This window comes from Silurus meridionalis, chromosome 23 (assembly GCF_014805685.1).
Source record: "Silurus meridionalis isolate SWU-2019-XX chromosome 23, ASM1480568v1, whole genome shotgun sequence".
NCBI classification, from domain to species: Eukaryota; Metazoa; Chordata; class Actinopteri; order Siluriformes; family Siluridae; genus Silurus; species Silurus meridionalis.
In genome coordinates, this window is record NC_060906.1 from 10,423,479 (window position 1) to 10,439,641 (window position 16,163).

General features: G+C 42.2%; 2 protein-coding genes across 2 annotated transcripts; both read right to left on the bottom strand.

Annotated features, from left to right (window-relative positions):
* Positions 1-662: 662 nt before the first annotated feature.
* On the bottom strand, positions 663-2,421 carry pigc (phosphatidylinositol glycan anchor biosynthesis, class C). Its single transcript, XM_046836395.1, has 2 exons — positions 2,102-2,421; positions 663-2,013 (listed from the first exon to the last, which is right to left on the bottom strand). The coding sequence occupies exon 2, from the start codon at positions 2,008-2,010 to the stop codon at positions 1,129-1,131; it is 882 nt and encodes a 293-aa protein (XP_046692351.1). The 5' UTR covers positions 2,011-2,013; positions 2,102-2,421; the 3' UTR covers positions 663-1,128.
* Positions 2,422-5,158: 2,737 nt separating this feature from the next.
* tmed5 (transmembrane p24 trafficking protein 5) lies at positions 5,159-12,031 on the bottom strand. The gene is made up of 4 exons (XM_046836920.1): positions 11,368-12,031; positions 9,254-9,351; positions 8,981-9,164; positions 5,159-6,762 (listed from the first exon to the last, which is right to left on the bottom strand). Exons 1-4 carry the CDS (start codon positions 11,551-11,553, stop codon positions 6,544-6,546), a joined length of 687 nt encoding a protein of 228 aa, XP_046692876.1. The 5' UTR covers positions 11,554-12,031; the 3' UTR covers positions 5,159-6,543.
* Positions 12,032-16,163: the final 4,132 nt, after the last annotated feature.

A 16,163-nucleotide genomic window follows, 5' to 3' on the forward strand; every position in this document is an offset into this window, starting at 1 on the left:
TAAATTAAACAAATATATTTATTATATTTAATATAATTTTTTTATATTGCCCTTCAAAAAATACACAATATATGGACAAAAGTTAAACCACCTGATCATAAGATTTGTATGTGCTTTTTGAACAATCCCCATTTAATAATCTCCACTTTTCTGGGCAGATGTTCCACTAGATTTTGGTGTGTTCTTGTGGAGATTGTGATCATTCAGCCATGGGTGAGTGAGTACAGTCAGGTACTGATGTAGATGAGATGTTCAGTGTTCCAATTCATCACAAACGTGTCCAATAGGGTCGAGATCTTCCACTCCCGATCATATAAACCAGATCTTCAAAGACCTGGCTTTGTTTACAGGTTGCATTGAAGGAAAACTGAATGCTGTACAATTGTGTGGTAACAGTTTGAGGAAGAATCAAATATGTCTGGGGGAAAAAAAAACAGGGTCCACAAATCTGCACAAATACACTCCCAAAAAAGAGTGGCGCTAATTATAAGAGCAAATGAGGACTAAATGTGGAATGGGGTGTTCCAAAAGCATGTATGAATCTTATGCTTAGGTGTCCACAACCCATTTTTTTCCCTGTATATGTATATATAGGTATGCATTAGATATACAGTCATTGCTTGGTATATATTGCGAGTGTACTCTGTATAAAGGACACAAAATAAATGTGTACATTTGTTTTATTCATTTTTTTTAGTAGAACCACAGTCACTGACCCAAAGACTCGCCATCATCTCTCTTCACAATCACTGCCATCTTTTCCTTCATCCCTCCAGCATCTAAAAGATCTCTGTGATTATACAGGTAGAAACATCTATTTTTCGAGTCACTTTTTTGTGAGCTTGAACACAGAATCGTGTGCAATAAATAAAACAGTAATTAACATGTTATGCAATTAAAAAAAATACTGCCTCGGTTATCACTTGTAAGTTAAGACCAGTGATCACTTGTATTATTAAGAACTTTTAAGTGCATAGAGTTTCTGTAAACCGTGCAGTCCATCCGGAACATTTTCCCTGAGATTGAATGTCAAAAATAAGTAGCCCTTTATTTCATTCGCGCCCCCAACAGCAGCGACTTTTAACGACTTGTGAATAGCAGATGTTTACAGATGTTCCCCCCTACGTGTTAGCTGAGAAAGCGGGACAGGTCCTCTCTGATCTCAGCCTCGTCCCACGGCCCGTGGATGTTGTCCTTGTGTCTCTGTAGACGCACCAGGAGCAGAGGACACACCAGCGTTAGGACGATTAGAGCTAGAAACAGGAGAACAGCTCCAACGGGCCACAAAGTCCAAACTCCTCCAACTCCGCACACGCACACGGTACCGGCGGCCCAGGGGAAGGTCCACTGCGCGGCGCGTCTCAGGCGCTGCAGGAGACACGGCCAGAGTGCGAAGATGAGCAGGCCGCAGCTCAGCATGGCGAAGGTGTGCAGGGTCCCGGGGAGACGCGATGCCAAGCACACAGAGGCGAAGAGCGCCGCGTTGAGAGATAGACTTCCAGGTAAACTGGGCTGGGTGTAGGGGAAGAACACCAGGTGTGCCGTGAGCATGCCCGCGGACATGGCGTACACCGTGTCCGTGCTCACCGACTCGGTCAGCGTCTTGAGCACCGGCGAGAAGCCGAACGTAAAGGCCATGAACACGGCGGCGCTCTGCAAGTCCGCACAGCGCGTCCTCTCTCTACAGCCTTCTCCCCCGAGAGCCTCGTACAGCGCGTAGCCCAGCACCGAGCAGCCCAGACCGGTGCAGAGCAGCGTCGAAGGAGCCACGTTTCCCTGCTCCATGTAGGACCACAGCGTGAGGAACAGCGCCACGCACGAGAGCTGCTGAGACACGAGTCCGGCTTCACGCACCACGGACCAGTAGCTGTACTGACGGACCCGGATGTTCCGTCGGAGTTCCTCAAGGAAGCGGCGGTCCACGTAGTTGTCAGGAAAAGGTTGCCGCTCGTACAGGACTTTACGCCACGGCACAGCCGGAGTCTCGCCCGCGTCACTGTCTGCGCCCATGTCCTGAGAAAGACACGAAGATTCACTGATCCCTCAGAGACACTACACAAGAACCAACACACACACACAGAAAGTGAGAGATGATCTGTACCTTATAGTGGGGTTTAATGGAGAATCACAGTGTATCTTCACCATGCTGACCGGAGTCCCGGATGACCGCTGAAGCAGGCATCATATCAGCTATCGCTTTTCTATACTTCCGACTTAATAACTTTATTACCCGGATCAATTACACAGCATTTACACAACAGACATACATTTCTCACAGCTGACGAGACAATCACTCGTTATACAGGTTACAGGAGGCGTTTAAATCCGTTTCGGGAGCAGCTCAAATTCCTCCATCACTGATTACACCTCACCTATAGGAATTCCCGGAAGTGACGCAGGAAGCAGGAAGTGCGCGCATGTGCAATTGTGCCCCCTGCTGAAAACAGGAACGCGTGAGCTCGTGACTAAGGGAAAGTTTTTTCAAATCGACTTTTCAAACGCTATATATATATATATATATATATATATATATATATATATATATATATATATATATATATATATATATATATAACTTAATATCTCATAATTATGACTTATTATCTCATAATGACGACTTATGAGATACTAAGTCGTAATTACGAGATCAGGATCTCGTAATAATGAGATATTCATTCATAATTATGAGATAATAAATCGTAAATGTTTTTTATAAAAGTTTTTTTTTTATCTATTTAATCGCAACTTTTTTTATCTGTTCTAAATGCACCTTAAATATACTTTTCAATTTAAAAAATTCTAATCAACATAGGCATGGACAAATATTTGTGCATTATGCAAATGCGTGTTTATTATTAATGAAACCAAACTTGACGTAAAGCATGAAGAAAAAAAGATCTTGTAAATGTTTAAAAGCAATTATTGTGTTTTAAATTATGTAAATCTTCAGGACACCAAACAGAACTTTTGCTATGTTTCCGCACTGACGGTTTTAATCGCCGGATTTGTGCATCATGTCAGATCTGGATGCTGGATTCGAGAATTGGCGCATCATAAAAACAAATGTTTAGTGATTGAAAAAGGATTTTTCGGTGGAGTTTATAATTTTTTGGTAATATCTAAAGGAAAGAAGTAAAGTAAAAAAAGGACGACGCGAATAAATATGTCGCGCTGAAGGTTTTAATTTGCGTCTTGTTGAAAAACGTGCGCTGCATTAATCGCACGTTAATAAAATTTGTGTGGTTAAAATGAAATATTTTTTTTGTTATTAACACGTTAATTCTGACATATATCAGAATCAGGTGTATAAATAACCAATGATACCAAGCAGGTGCTAATGATAATTTTCACATGTAGGTTGAAATATAATCAACAACAGAAACAGCTGTGTAGCAGATTCAAACTCGGTGAGAAAAAAACCTGCTACTAAAGTGAATTTTTGGAAGACGGTTTAATGTCACAGGTGATGCACCATGGTAAGACTGAGCACAGCAACAAAACACAAGGTAGTTATAGTGCATCAGCAAGGTCTCAAAGCAGATTGGGATTTCAAGATGTGCTGTTCAATGGACAGTTGACACAGTGGGCAGCCAAAGAAACTTAATGCAGCAGATGAAAGGCACATTATGTTTTCTTCCTATTCAACATCAACAGATGTCCTGCAGTGCCATTAGCAAAGAACTGGCAGAAAACCAGTATGACTCAGGCACACCCGTTTTCTAACTAGAGAAGTCTGGCCAGAAGTGGTGTTAAAGGAGGAATTGCAGTCAAAAAGCCACACCTCTGACATGAAAATAAAGCGACTCAACTATGCACAAAAACTGGGTTACAGAGAAATGGCAGTGGGTGCTCTGGACCGAGGGGTCAAAATCTGAAATATTTGGCTGTGGCACGAAGCAAGTTCACTAAAAGACTGGAGAGTGGTATGATAATGAGAGTCTGCAGGCAGCAGTGAAGCATGGTGGAGGTTTCCTGCAAGTTTGGGGCTGCATTTCTGTAAATAAAGTTGGAGATTAGGTTGGGATTAATGGTGCAATACCATCAGGAAGACATCTGATTGGCCCTACATTTCTTCTGCAGCAGGAAAACAATCCCTAACATACAACCAACATCATTAAAAACTATCTTTAGTATAGAGTACAAGGAGTTCTGGAAATAATAGTTTGGCCCCCAAAGAGTCCTGATCTCAATGTCATTAAGTCTGTCATGGGATTGCATAAAGAAATAGAAGGATCTGAGGCAGCCTGCATCAACAGATTTGTGGTTAGAGCTCCAAGATGATCTGCAGAGTTCTTTCAAAACCTGTGTACAAGTGTATCAAAGATTCGATGCTGTTTTGCAGGCAGTAACACCATAAATTTATTTGGATTTGGATAACCTTTTGTCTATATTGTTTATATGAAAGGAAAACTCTTTGTACATTATGACTGTGGATCCTGATGAATTTATACCCGAGACTCCAGTCCAACCCCAGTGCTTCATTTCAAAAACTGAAGTTCTCCACTCTGCACACAGTTTGATAAATTAAGGTATTTTTTTCCCCAGAATTATATATGGATTTTGCACAATTCTGTCTACACTGTATAAGCAATAGAACATAGATGATGGAATAATGGGTAACAATGTTAAAAAGAGGAATCAAATCAGAAGATAGCTAATTAAATGAAAGCATGGTGCTGGAGAGCCAACATCCTGGAGGGATATAGTGAATAATCTTTAATAGTGTTTAATCGTTTTGAGGTCACTGTATGGTTTTATGCTTAACCCAGTGGTTCTCAAACTTTTTCTGCCATCACTTCCTTAAATCACCCCAAACAATGGTACTGAAATACTTCCATGTTTTAAAAGATTGAACGTATTGGATTTTCTAACTGACGTTGTATTAATTTACTTATAATAAGGACCGATTAAAGATTAATGAACACAAATTATATAAATGCCTGCCGACCATTGCGTCCAATCTGTAATGTCTTTATTCCCCACTAGGGGCGCACTTTATACTTTGAGAATCACTGGCTTAAACAAACACTTCTGCATGCCACATTCCATGATCCTTTTCTCTGCATGCAACACAGACACATTTTTTTTAACCCACCAGAGTTTATATATTACCACAATGATCTTTAAACCAGAGTGTAAAAAATAATAACGAAAGGAATTTTTTAATTATAATTACAATTTTATTGATTTCTGTATGAACTTGGATTTTAAACTCCATTATGACACAAATCTCAGTATTGGCACAGATCATATTTCACTGCAATCATATTAATGAAACATCACCAAGGCAAAGTCGAATCCTGGACATTTTCTAGAAAATGTTTCCAAACTAGACTAGAGGTGTGCATGCTGCAATCACGTATAAAGGACGTCTTCTCGTCACCGTTACCCCCTGCTGGCAGATAAATTAACTGCAGGAGCAAAATAAAGTCTTGCGCACACCTGTAATATAGAGCACTATTTATATTATTGCTCAATATATATATATTTAGGAAGTAATTTCTGTTCTATACTTTGTAATAAATTTCCTGAGGGTTCTGTAAATGCTGATTTTGTAAGCAGCTGGAAATGTACAGAATGAGCTCGAGCACGATTTGATGCGTTTGTGAACTTTCGATGCTGCTTGTTCGTAGCTACAATGTTTGATAACCCAATAAATAATCCTTCATGTTGAATGAAAATATTTGTCTTCCATACACGAAAGAAGGAGCTGTTCATCACCTGACCGCTCACTCGGCTCGGGAGGAGCGTGCACATCAGCTGGACTTCTCTCGTAACCACGACTCACAAATGTCTTTCTATAAATCGCTCCCAGTCACGTTGGGAATTCCAGAGTCGCTGTCACGCTGCTGCACCCCGAGCTGGGCTGTGGGTCATGTGATCAGCTCTTCTGGGCTGTGCTGATTTCTAGCAACGCCGAAAAATCCCTTTACTCCACTAATTCCGGGCCAAAAACAGCCCTCTGGGATCGTCTGCGAGTGTCGGGAGGCGTTCCTGAAGAAGCAGCACTGCCGATTGATCCACGGCCCTGTGTTTTCTTGTAAGCAGAAATGTGAGAAATGATCTTCGGCTATCATATCTACATTAGACGGGATATATTACAGAACAAACGAGGCAGCTTGAAGTTTTGGCACCTGACAGAAAGGCTGGTTTTTGTTTCGCTAGAACAAACCATTAAAATAAAAACGCAGATTTCATCCTACTGGGGGTCTAAAGAGAGAAAAAACAGATATATAAACTCTAATCAGTGTAAATATGCAACAGTGCCTGACTTCTACGATCAGTTCTACAATCAGTGTTCATTAAATTTACTTTAAAATGACTTTCTAAGAAACTGTAACAACATCAGTTATATTTTTGTTTAAAAAATAGGTTCTTCTTTTTGATAGGCTGGAAAAGCAAACCAGTGTGTTCTTGGCTCAGCATGAATAGGCAGAATAGGCTAAGGAGAGTGAGAGAACAGTTTGATGATGGAGAGAGAGCGGAGGAAAACACAGATCTCTTTTCAGTCCCTGGATCCCCCCCCCGGATGTTGGACAGGGGTTACGTGCGCGTTTTGCTCTTGTCTTCGAAGAGGCTGCGCAGCAGGTAGACCTGCAGGCAGGACACCACCAGCATCACCACCACACTGGTGAAAGACCAGATGTTGACGCGCTCGAAGTTGCTCTCCTGCAGGTTGCGGTCACGAGCCTCGAAGGCCTTCAGAAGCGTCTGGATCTGCAGACTCTTCCCTAACCGGGCCTTCACGCTGTTTATCGTGTCCTGGGGGGGAGAAAACAAAAAACAAAACAATGTCGAACAGTGAGAAAGGTCTGCCTTAGTTGAAAAAAATATTAATTTATAGCCATTTAATGTTTTTCTTTGAACAAATGATTCAAATTTTACCCCAGATAGAAACCCTGTTCATAGGGGATTAAATGTTTATTAGTATGTTACTCTTACCAGGTGATATAAAAATTGAGAAGTTTTGTAACACACCAATAGATGGCAGCACAAGGCTGCACACATAGTCACAGGGAGCACCGACCTTCATAAGTCAGTGTTCCAAAAGACATCGTCCTGTGTACATCAGGAGCTGTATCGTTGTGCAAGGGGTCTATTTTGAAGGTGATCATGTGTAAACGTAGATAAATAAAGTACTTTCTTGTAAACTGAGCTAGTTTTCGATATCGCCTCGTATTTTGTTTCGGTCCACAATGGTCATGTATAGCAGCCACTGGACTGCTTCTACTGCTCTACTTAGTCTCGCAGTGCACTTATCATTGACCTTTCCGTACAAATCGAGCACTTTCCAAAGACGCCTTCTTGCATACTTTGTCACTGCTATTTATTGTAGACTACATGGACAATAGTGTGGACACCAGACCATAAGATTCCTATGTGCTTTTTGAACATCTAGCCACATTTATCTCTCATTGGCAGTTATAATAACCTCCACTCTTCTGGGAAGATGTTCCACAAGTTTTTGTGGAGATTTGTGATCAATCAGTCCCAAGGACGTTAGTAAAGTCAGGTACTGATGTAGGTGAGGTGAGGAGGCCTGAAGTGCAGTCAGCGTTCCAATTCATCCCAACGGTGTTCAATAGTGTTGAAGTCAGAGCTCTATAGCAGGAGATCTTCCACTCCATCTCATCCAAAGCATGTCTTCATGGACCGGCTTTGTGCACGGGAGCACTGTGATGCTGGAACAGGTTTGGGTCTCCTAGTTCAAGTGAAGGGAACATTTCATGCCGCCGTATCAAGACACACTATACCATTGTTTACCAGCTTTGTGGTAACAGTTTGGGGAAGAAGCTCATATGGCTGGAAAAGTCATTATTGGTCCAATATTTTTGTTGATATAGTACAATTCCTGTTTGAAACTTTAGTTCGCATCAAAAACTGAAATAAAAGACAGCACCTCAAGCTGTGAATGGACCACGAACACGCTAGTGATGAAGTCGTCTCAAAGAGCGATTGGTTTATTTCCTACTGGAAGCACCTGAGCAAAGCGTCACAAAATCCCCATAGGTTATGTACAGGAAACAGAACAGAGTAGTTCATCTCTCTGCTTTTTTTTTAGTCCGAGTCGTTCGTTCTTTCATCACCCGACTCTCCAAGACATATGCGGTTATATGTACATATTTTAATAGCTGGGACTATAGTCAAAGTTCGTGAATGCAGATGTGTTGGTGAGCTGCTTATTTAAAATCGTTTGATCGTTGAATTTGATCGTTTGGTTAAACGAGATTCGAAGTACCGAGTCACTAAAATGATCCGATCTTCCCAAAAACTGCAAGAAGCTGTATTGTGCACCGGATGTTTTTTCAGTGAGCAGAAACAACTGTTCAAGTCGCCCCACAGATAAAGTCAAGGAATTGTTTACGTCTTACACCCGTATGTTTTTACTGAGAGTTTTAGGGCACTTCCTGCAACGTTTGAAATAATTTTGTAGGGAAAACTCTGCCCACGCCCATGTCCATGCAAACCACTCTGAGTGCTGGACGAACTCATCTGCATCACCTTTGCACTACTGCAGAAAACACATCCTGCACAGCTGCAGTTCTAATCTTCAACTTCCTGAAACTAATGTTGTAGCTGGAGATCTATTTATAACCTGAGAGCGAGCAACAGAACTGTGAAACTGTGGTCAGATCAGGAATCCTTATTATTCAGATTCAGTGAGTCAGTGATTTGGTGAAATATTTCACCCAAGCCATAGTTCACATCCTTTTTTTCCATTCTGATGACCTTTTCTTTGCATTGCACAGCTGCTCAAATGTGATTGGCTGATGAGAGAACTGCGTAAATGAGCAGGTGTGCAGAGCTTCCTATTAAAATTGAGCCTATTTTCACCAGATACTTTTTAATTACCGTTTCCATTAAACGTCTTGCTTTTGTTTCTGCTCATGTTTTCAGTTGGACCCCGAGATCAGACTCTACGAAAAGGATTCTAGCGTATGATCGGAAAGCCGTATTTGAGCTGTATTTGTATCCTCACCATGATGTCTTCCAGCTTCATGTCCAGCAAGTCGGCGCCCTGCACGTACTCCTTCCAGTTCTCCGGATCTTCTTGGTCGTCCATGTTGTCCAGGATGAGTTCGAAGAATATGATCTTCTCGGACACCGTGCTGAAGCTGTTGTCGAAGCAGAACATGTAGTCGCCCGCCTCCTCGGTCTCGACCCTGAGAAAGACCGCCGCACGCCGTTAGGACATACGGCCGTTTGAACAAAGTGTGACTAGTAAATGCAAGATGTTGTGGGTTGAACCTACGTATGAACTCCATCAGACTTCCTGAAGTCAGAAGCCAGAATGTGACCACTGGGAGACGACAGGTAGAAATCCACGTCCAGTCCTGCACCATCCAGGACCTGCGGAATGAATCACGTAATTAGTTCATTAATAATGTAAACCTTTTGTTAGGACGTCTCTCTAAACAGGAAACCGCGAGACGAAGGTGCGGAGGAAATAATGGCCCTTTCGACGCAACTCTGACTTTAGATACGCGTTTCATAATACTGCGAATTCTGCTGCGTCAGCTTAGTACTGATGTTGAAACTGGGCTTGTGCACGCAGTAAACATGTGCAGTCTGGCCATGAACATTCCCACACAATCACAATGTTAAAGGGACCTGCTGCACCCACAATTTGTCTTTCGTATTATATACACCAGTGGACTGGTAGATGGGCGGTGTGATGTATTACAGCAGTTTGGCCGGGCGGCTGCTCTAGGAAACGGCCTGGTGGTTCCAAACTTCTTCAATTGGGACCTTCAGACTGCAGAAATGTTTGTCCCCTTCCCCAGATATGTACCTCGCTACAATCGTGTCTCAGAGGTCTACAGACAATTCCTCTGACTTCTTTTGTGCTCTGATAAGCACTGTTAACTGTAGGACCTCCTATAGACAGGTGTGTGCCTTCCATGGACTCCAATCAAGTTGTAGAAACATCTCCAGGATGATCAGTGGAAACAGGATGCACCTGAGCTCAATTTTGAGTGTCATGCAAAGGGTATGAATACTTATGTACATGATATATTTTTGATTTTTTATTCTTTCACGTTGTCATTATTGGGAATCTTTCTGCCCAATTTGGCTTCCATGATCCAATGAAATGTACTATGAAATGTAGACTGTGTGAAGACCTGAGCCTGAAGATCAATCAGATCTAAACTTGTAACAATCTGAGCTCCTATACCCACCAAGAGGGGCCCATTGCCACCCCATGGCTAAAACATGACCCCTCCCCCTCTTCCCAAAGCTGCAAACCAACCCGTCTCCTGAGCGCATGGCCTCCAAAAGTCATAATATTCCTAATGAACATGAATCCACGTTTCTATCCAAGAACCTTTGGGATTCCTGTTTCGATATCAGATACGACTTAGGGTCGATAGTAAGCAAATTGGGACGCGGCACCTGACAGTTCAGCAAGAATACCTTCATTTTAAAATCAGCTCAAACAAGATCATCTAAAAGTCATTAGATCCACCTCTGGATCAGTGTGTCGTATGTAAACGTGGAAAAATGGAAATCTATTTGATTTCCATGAGCCTATGAAAACCTGAGATTGAAGATCCTTGACCATGTCTTATACTGTATATAAAGTGGCATCAAAAAAGTTGGGACGAATGGTGCAACTGGTGCTATTCTGATCATACGCATTACCACATCTGCCATTTCATCATGGTCAGTTAGAACAAGGAGCAGACGTGTGAAAAGGGGCAAATCTGCCACAGACGTCCGACACGAGTCGTTCGAGGTGTTTTGAGAGTCACTTCGAGATCATCGCCGGAAGACGACGAGAGATCGAGAAGACCTTAAACAAGCTCAACACCTGAAAACGTCAAAACCATTGGGAAACTTGTGCATGATGATCGTTGTAAAACAATCCACTTTTGAAGATCCGGCTCGAAGGTCGCCATTTTGACACCATTGAGGAGGACTTGCCCCACCTTCCGATAATTAACCTAAAGCCTTAAACACCACCACGTCAGGTTTTTGCATATTTCAGCTCGTCAGGAAGCTGAGTCAGCGTGCAGGTTACGTCACCCCTGGGGCAGAGAGGCTTAAGGGCCTTGCTCAAGACCCCAAAAGTGGCAGCCTGGCTGTACAGGACCACCACTGTCCTAAAAACAAATAGTACTTTCTTCTAAATAGAGCTAGTCTCAAAACTTTTTGATACCACCTCATAAACCTTATACTTCTATATAGGATTGTACATAATGTAACAATCGGGGCTCCTGCCCACCCAGGGGGCCTTTTTGCCACCTCATGTCTAAAACATAACCACGCCCCCTTTTTAAATGTCCGTCCCCCTCCCCTCACAGATCATGGTCTCCACAAGTTCTGGTCCCTAATAAACGCTGTGGACAGTGAAGGTGTTTTCACCTGATACTCAATTTCCAGCGAAGCGTCTTTCTTCATGGTTTGGTAGAAACAGTCCTTGTGTCCGGGAGGAAGAGTGAAGGTGAAGTCGCTGTCCAGAGACTGTGTGAAAGCGCCGGAGACTCCACTCCATTTCCCCACACACAGCACTAACAGCAGTGCTACTGATCCCCAGCTCACCCGCGGCATGACTCAAACACCACACACGCGAGCTTTCTGTGTGTATGAACAGGAACAATGAAGCCCTGACACCAGACCGGTTCTATCACACCGACCGGTTCTGACATCAACTCAACTTTACTGGGAAACTTCGGAGAGCACCAGCACGTCAGGACCCCGCCGCCCGAAAAAGTAGTCACGCTGGTTTCTAAACAGACCATTCATTTTTACATTTTTTTTTTTTTTTTATCTATTTACTTATTTTATTTTAACCAACTCTTATATATCTTAATATCTCAAAATCTTACCAAACAGCAAACCTATTCGCGCAGGCGGAAACCTCTAAACTGTTGCATTATGGTAAATTGAGTCATTTTAAGTCATACTTTTATTCTAAAAAAAACAAAAAAAACAATTAAGCGCATCTCCCTCACCTGAGATATATTTTAAAATAAACTATTTATACTTCATGTGAATTATTAAAGTCAAGATTTTGGTCAATATATAACGCGGCTGAATGCTCGAATCTGATTGGTCACACAGAAGGCGTGCATTATATTAAGTAGTTCCGGCTTTCTAGGTGTATATTAATGCGCCAGTTCTGATACAAAAGCTTTACAGTAAAAGCTCGATCAGTATTGATAGGACGATCGGATCATTTTAGTGAATCGGTTCTTTGAATCTTTTTGTTTATCATTTAGTTTGTTTCTTCGATCAGAAATCAAATTAAGTGTTAAATAAACAGATCCCCCAACAGATCTACATACTTAAGCTTTGACTTTAGTTCCAATGATAAAATTACGTTGATGCAGCTTAGGACAAATTATAATAAAGAAAATGAGTAGTTCACCTCTCAAATCTTCTGGTCCGTGTTGTTAGTTCTTTTGTCACGTGACTCCCACAATGATTGTAACAACAATGTCAAGATCAAGACAAAAAAACTGATCTATTGCACCTTTGTAGCGTTTATGGGAGTCGTGATAAAAGAACGAACGACTCGGACCATATGACTCATGAGATTAACTACTTGATTCTGTTTCCTTTGTAATGCAATGAATAGCGTCTATGGGATTCGTGTGAAAAAAAAGAATAAACGGCTCAGACTAGAAGAGTCAACAAATGAACTACTCAATTCTGTTCCCTCTACATGACCTACGGAGAACTTCGCAACGCTTTGTTAAGAAGCTTCCAGTAAAAAAATGAACGAATCACTCTTTAAAATGATTCGTTCCTCTGTTTCACAATAAAGAATTGTGTAGAATTGAACGTATTGTTCATGAACGACCCGTCATTCTCAATTAGGCAGGGACTCGTTTGACGGAGGCGGCCAATAAATCTAAGTGTGAATAACGTGTTTATGTTGTTTAATAAAGAAAACTCTTGGTTATTTTTTGTAGAGAAAACATTTATGGAAAAAAATTCTAGTGTAAGTGATTTACAGAGTTTTCCAGGACAGTAAAGTTTGTACTTTATGCTTTCATTTCAGTGAAATCAAATACAGTAAATACTGTGGTTTTCAGAGGTAAAGAAAGAGGCTGATGAGTGAGCGATTATACTGTATGTTAAAAGTGGAAAGAGTGATAAAGTACTACAGTAACTACTAGTAAACTACAAGTTAAGCTAGTGGTCTAAAAATGTACTCATGTAAAAGTAATGAATAGTAAATAAAAGTAATGCAGTAATGCAGTATAGAGTAATACAATCAGTACGGTAGTTTCTGGGGAGCAATTTTTACCCCTTGGATTATATTTATTTATTAATTCTTTTTTTACCTGTACTTAATTTGAGTTAAGTAAAACACTTCAAATAAAACATAAATAAAAGTAAAATTACAGATTTTAAAAACAACTTTAAAAAGTAGAAGTACACAACAAAACTACTCCATTAGAGTCTTCTTCTTTTTCTTCTTCTGGCTTCTCCCATTAGGGGTCGCCACAGCGGATCATCAGTCTCCATACCCCCTTGTCCTCTACATCTGCCTCTTTCAAACCAACTACCTGCATGTCTTCCCTCACCACATCCACAAACCTCCTTCTTGGTCTTCCCCTTTTCCTCCTTCCTAGTGGCTTTCAGCATTCTCCTATCGATACACCCCATGTCCCTCCTCTGCACATGTCCAAACCATCCAAATCCCACCTCCCTCACCTTGTCTCCAAAACGTCCTACATGCGCTGTCCCCCTAATAAACTCACTTCTAATCCTGTCCATCGTCGTCACTCCCAAAGAAAACCTCAACATCTTCAGCTCTGCTACCTCCAGCTCCGCCTCCTGTCTTTTTTACTCAATGCCACTGTCTCTAAACCATACAACATCGCAGGTCTCACCACAGTCCTATAAACTTTCCCTTTCACTCTCACCGATACCCTTATATCACAAATCACTCCTATCACTCTTCTCCACCCACTCCACCCTGCCTGCACTCTTTTCTTCACTTCTCTAACACACTCTCCATTACTTTGCACTGTTGACCCCAGGTACCTGAACTCCTCCACCTTCTCCACCTCTTCTCCCTGCAACTGCACCACTCCACTGCCCTCCCTCTCATTCATACACATGTACTCTGTCTTACTCCTACTGACTTTCATTCCCCTTCTCTCCAGCACGTACCTCCACCTCTCCAGGCTCTTCTCCATCTGCTCCCTACTCTCACCACAAATCACAATATCATCCGCAAACATCATAGTCCAGGGAGACTCCTGTCTGACCTCGTCCACCAACCTGTCCATCATAACTGCAAACAGGAAAGGCCTCAGAGCCAAACCTTGATGCAGTTAAACCTCCACCTTGAACCAGTCTGTCGTTCCTACTGCACACTTCACTGCTGTCACACTGTCCTCATACATGTCCTGCACCACTCTCACATACTTCTCTGAAACACCTGACTTCCTCATACAATACCACAACTCCTCCCTCTCTGCACCCTGTCTTACGCTTTCTCTAAATCCACATATACACAATGCAATTCCTTCTGACCTTCTCTATACTTCTCCATCACCATTCTCAAAGCAAACAATGCTTCAGTGGTGCTCTTCCTCGGCATGAAACCATACTGTTGCTCACAGATGGTCACCTCTTCTCTCAGCCTGGCTTCCACTACTCTTTCCCATAACTTCCTGGTGTGACTAATCAACTTTATTCCCCTGTAAATACTTCAGGTCTGCACATCTCCCTTATTCCTAAAGATCAGTACCAGCACACTCCTTCTCCATTCCTCAGGCATCTTCTCGCCTTCCAAAATCTTGTTAAAAATTCCACTGCCATCTCTCCTAAACATCTCCATGCTTCTACAGTTATGTCATCTGGTCCAAATGACTTTCCACTCTTCATCCCTTTTAATCGCTGCTCTCATTTCCTCCTTACTGATTCACATCTCCACACCATCCAATCTTCTCTCTCTCATTTTCTTTATTTATCAGCTGCTCGAAATACTCCCTTCATCTTCTCAACACACTCTCCTCACTAATCAACACATTTCCATCTCCATCCTTTATTGCTCTAACTTGTAGTACATCCTTCCCAGCTCGGTCCCTCTGTCTGGCCAAACGATACAAATACTTTTCTCCTTCCTTAGTGTCCAACTTCACATACAGCTCCTCATATGCCTTTTCCTTGGCTTTCGCCACATCCTTCTTCACCTGCTGCTGCATCTCCTTGTACTCCTGCCTACTTTTCTCATCACTCTGTCGATCCCAATTCTGTTTTGCCAATCTCTTTCTCCTTATGCTCTCCTGCAATTCCTCATTCCACCACCACGTCTCTTTGTCTTCCTTTCTATTTCCAGATGTCACACCAAGTACCTTTCTAGCTGCCTCCCTCATCACTTCTGCAGTAGTTGCCCAATCATCCAGCACCTCTTCACCACCACCGAGCCCCTGTCTGACCTCTTTCCTGAATCTCACACTACAGTCTTCCTCCTTTAGTTTCCACAATCTTATTCTTCTTTTAGTCCTCACACTCCTCCTCTTCTTCTTCACCTCCAAAACCATCCTACAGACCACCATCCGATGCTGTCTAGCTACACTGTCCCCTGCCAACACCTTACAGTCTCCAATCTCCTTCAGGTTGCATCTCCTGCATAGAACATAGTCCACCTGTGTGCACCTTCCACCACTTTTATACTTCACTCTATTCTCCTCCTTCTTCTTAATATAAGTGTTCACCACTGCCATTTCCATCCTTTTAGCAAAATCTACCACCATCTGCCCTTCCACATTCCTCTCCTTAAAACCATATCTACCCATCACCTCCTCATCACCTCTGTTCCCTTCACCTACATGTCCATTAAAGTCTGACCCAATCACCACTCGTTCATTCCTATGTACACCATCTACCACTTCATCTGACTCACTCCAAAATCTTTCCTTCTCCTCCATCTCACAGCAGACTTGTGGAGCATAGGCACTGATGACATTTATCATCATCCCTTCAACTTCCAGATTCACGATCATCACTCTATCAGAAACTCTCTTCACCTCCACTACTCTCTTACTGTACTCTTCCTTCAGAATTACCCCTACACCATTTCTCTTTCCATTCACACCATGATAGAACAGTTTAAACCCACCTCCAATGCTTCTGGTCTTACTCCCTTTCCACTGGGTCTCCTGAGCACATGTCTACCTTTCTCCTCTCCATCATAT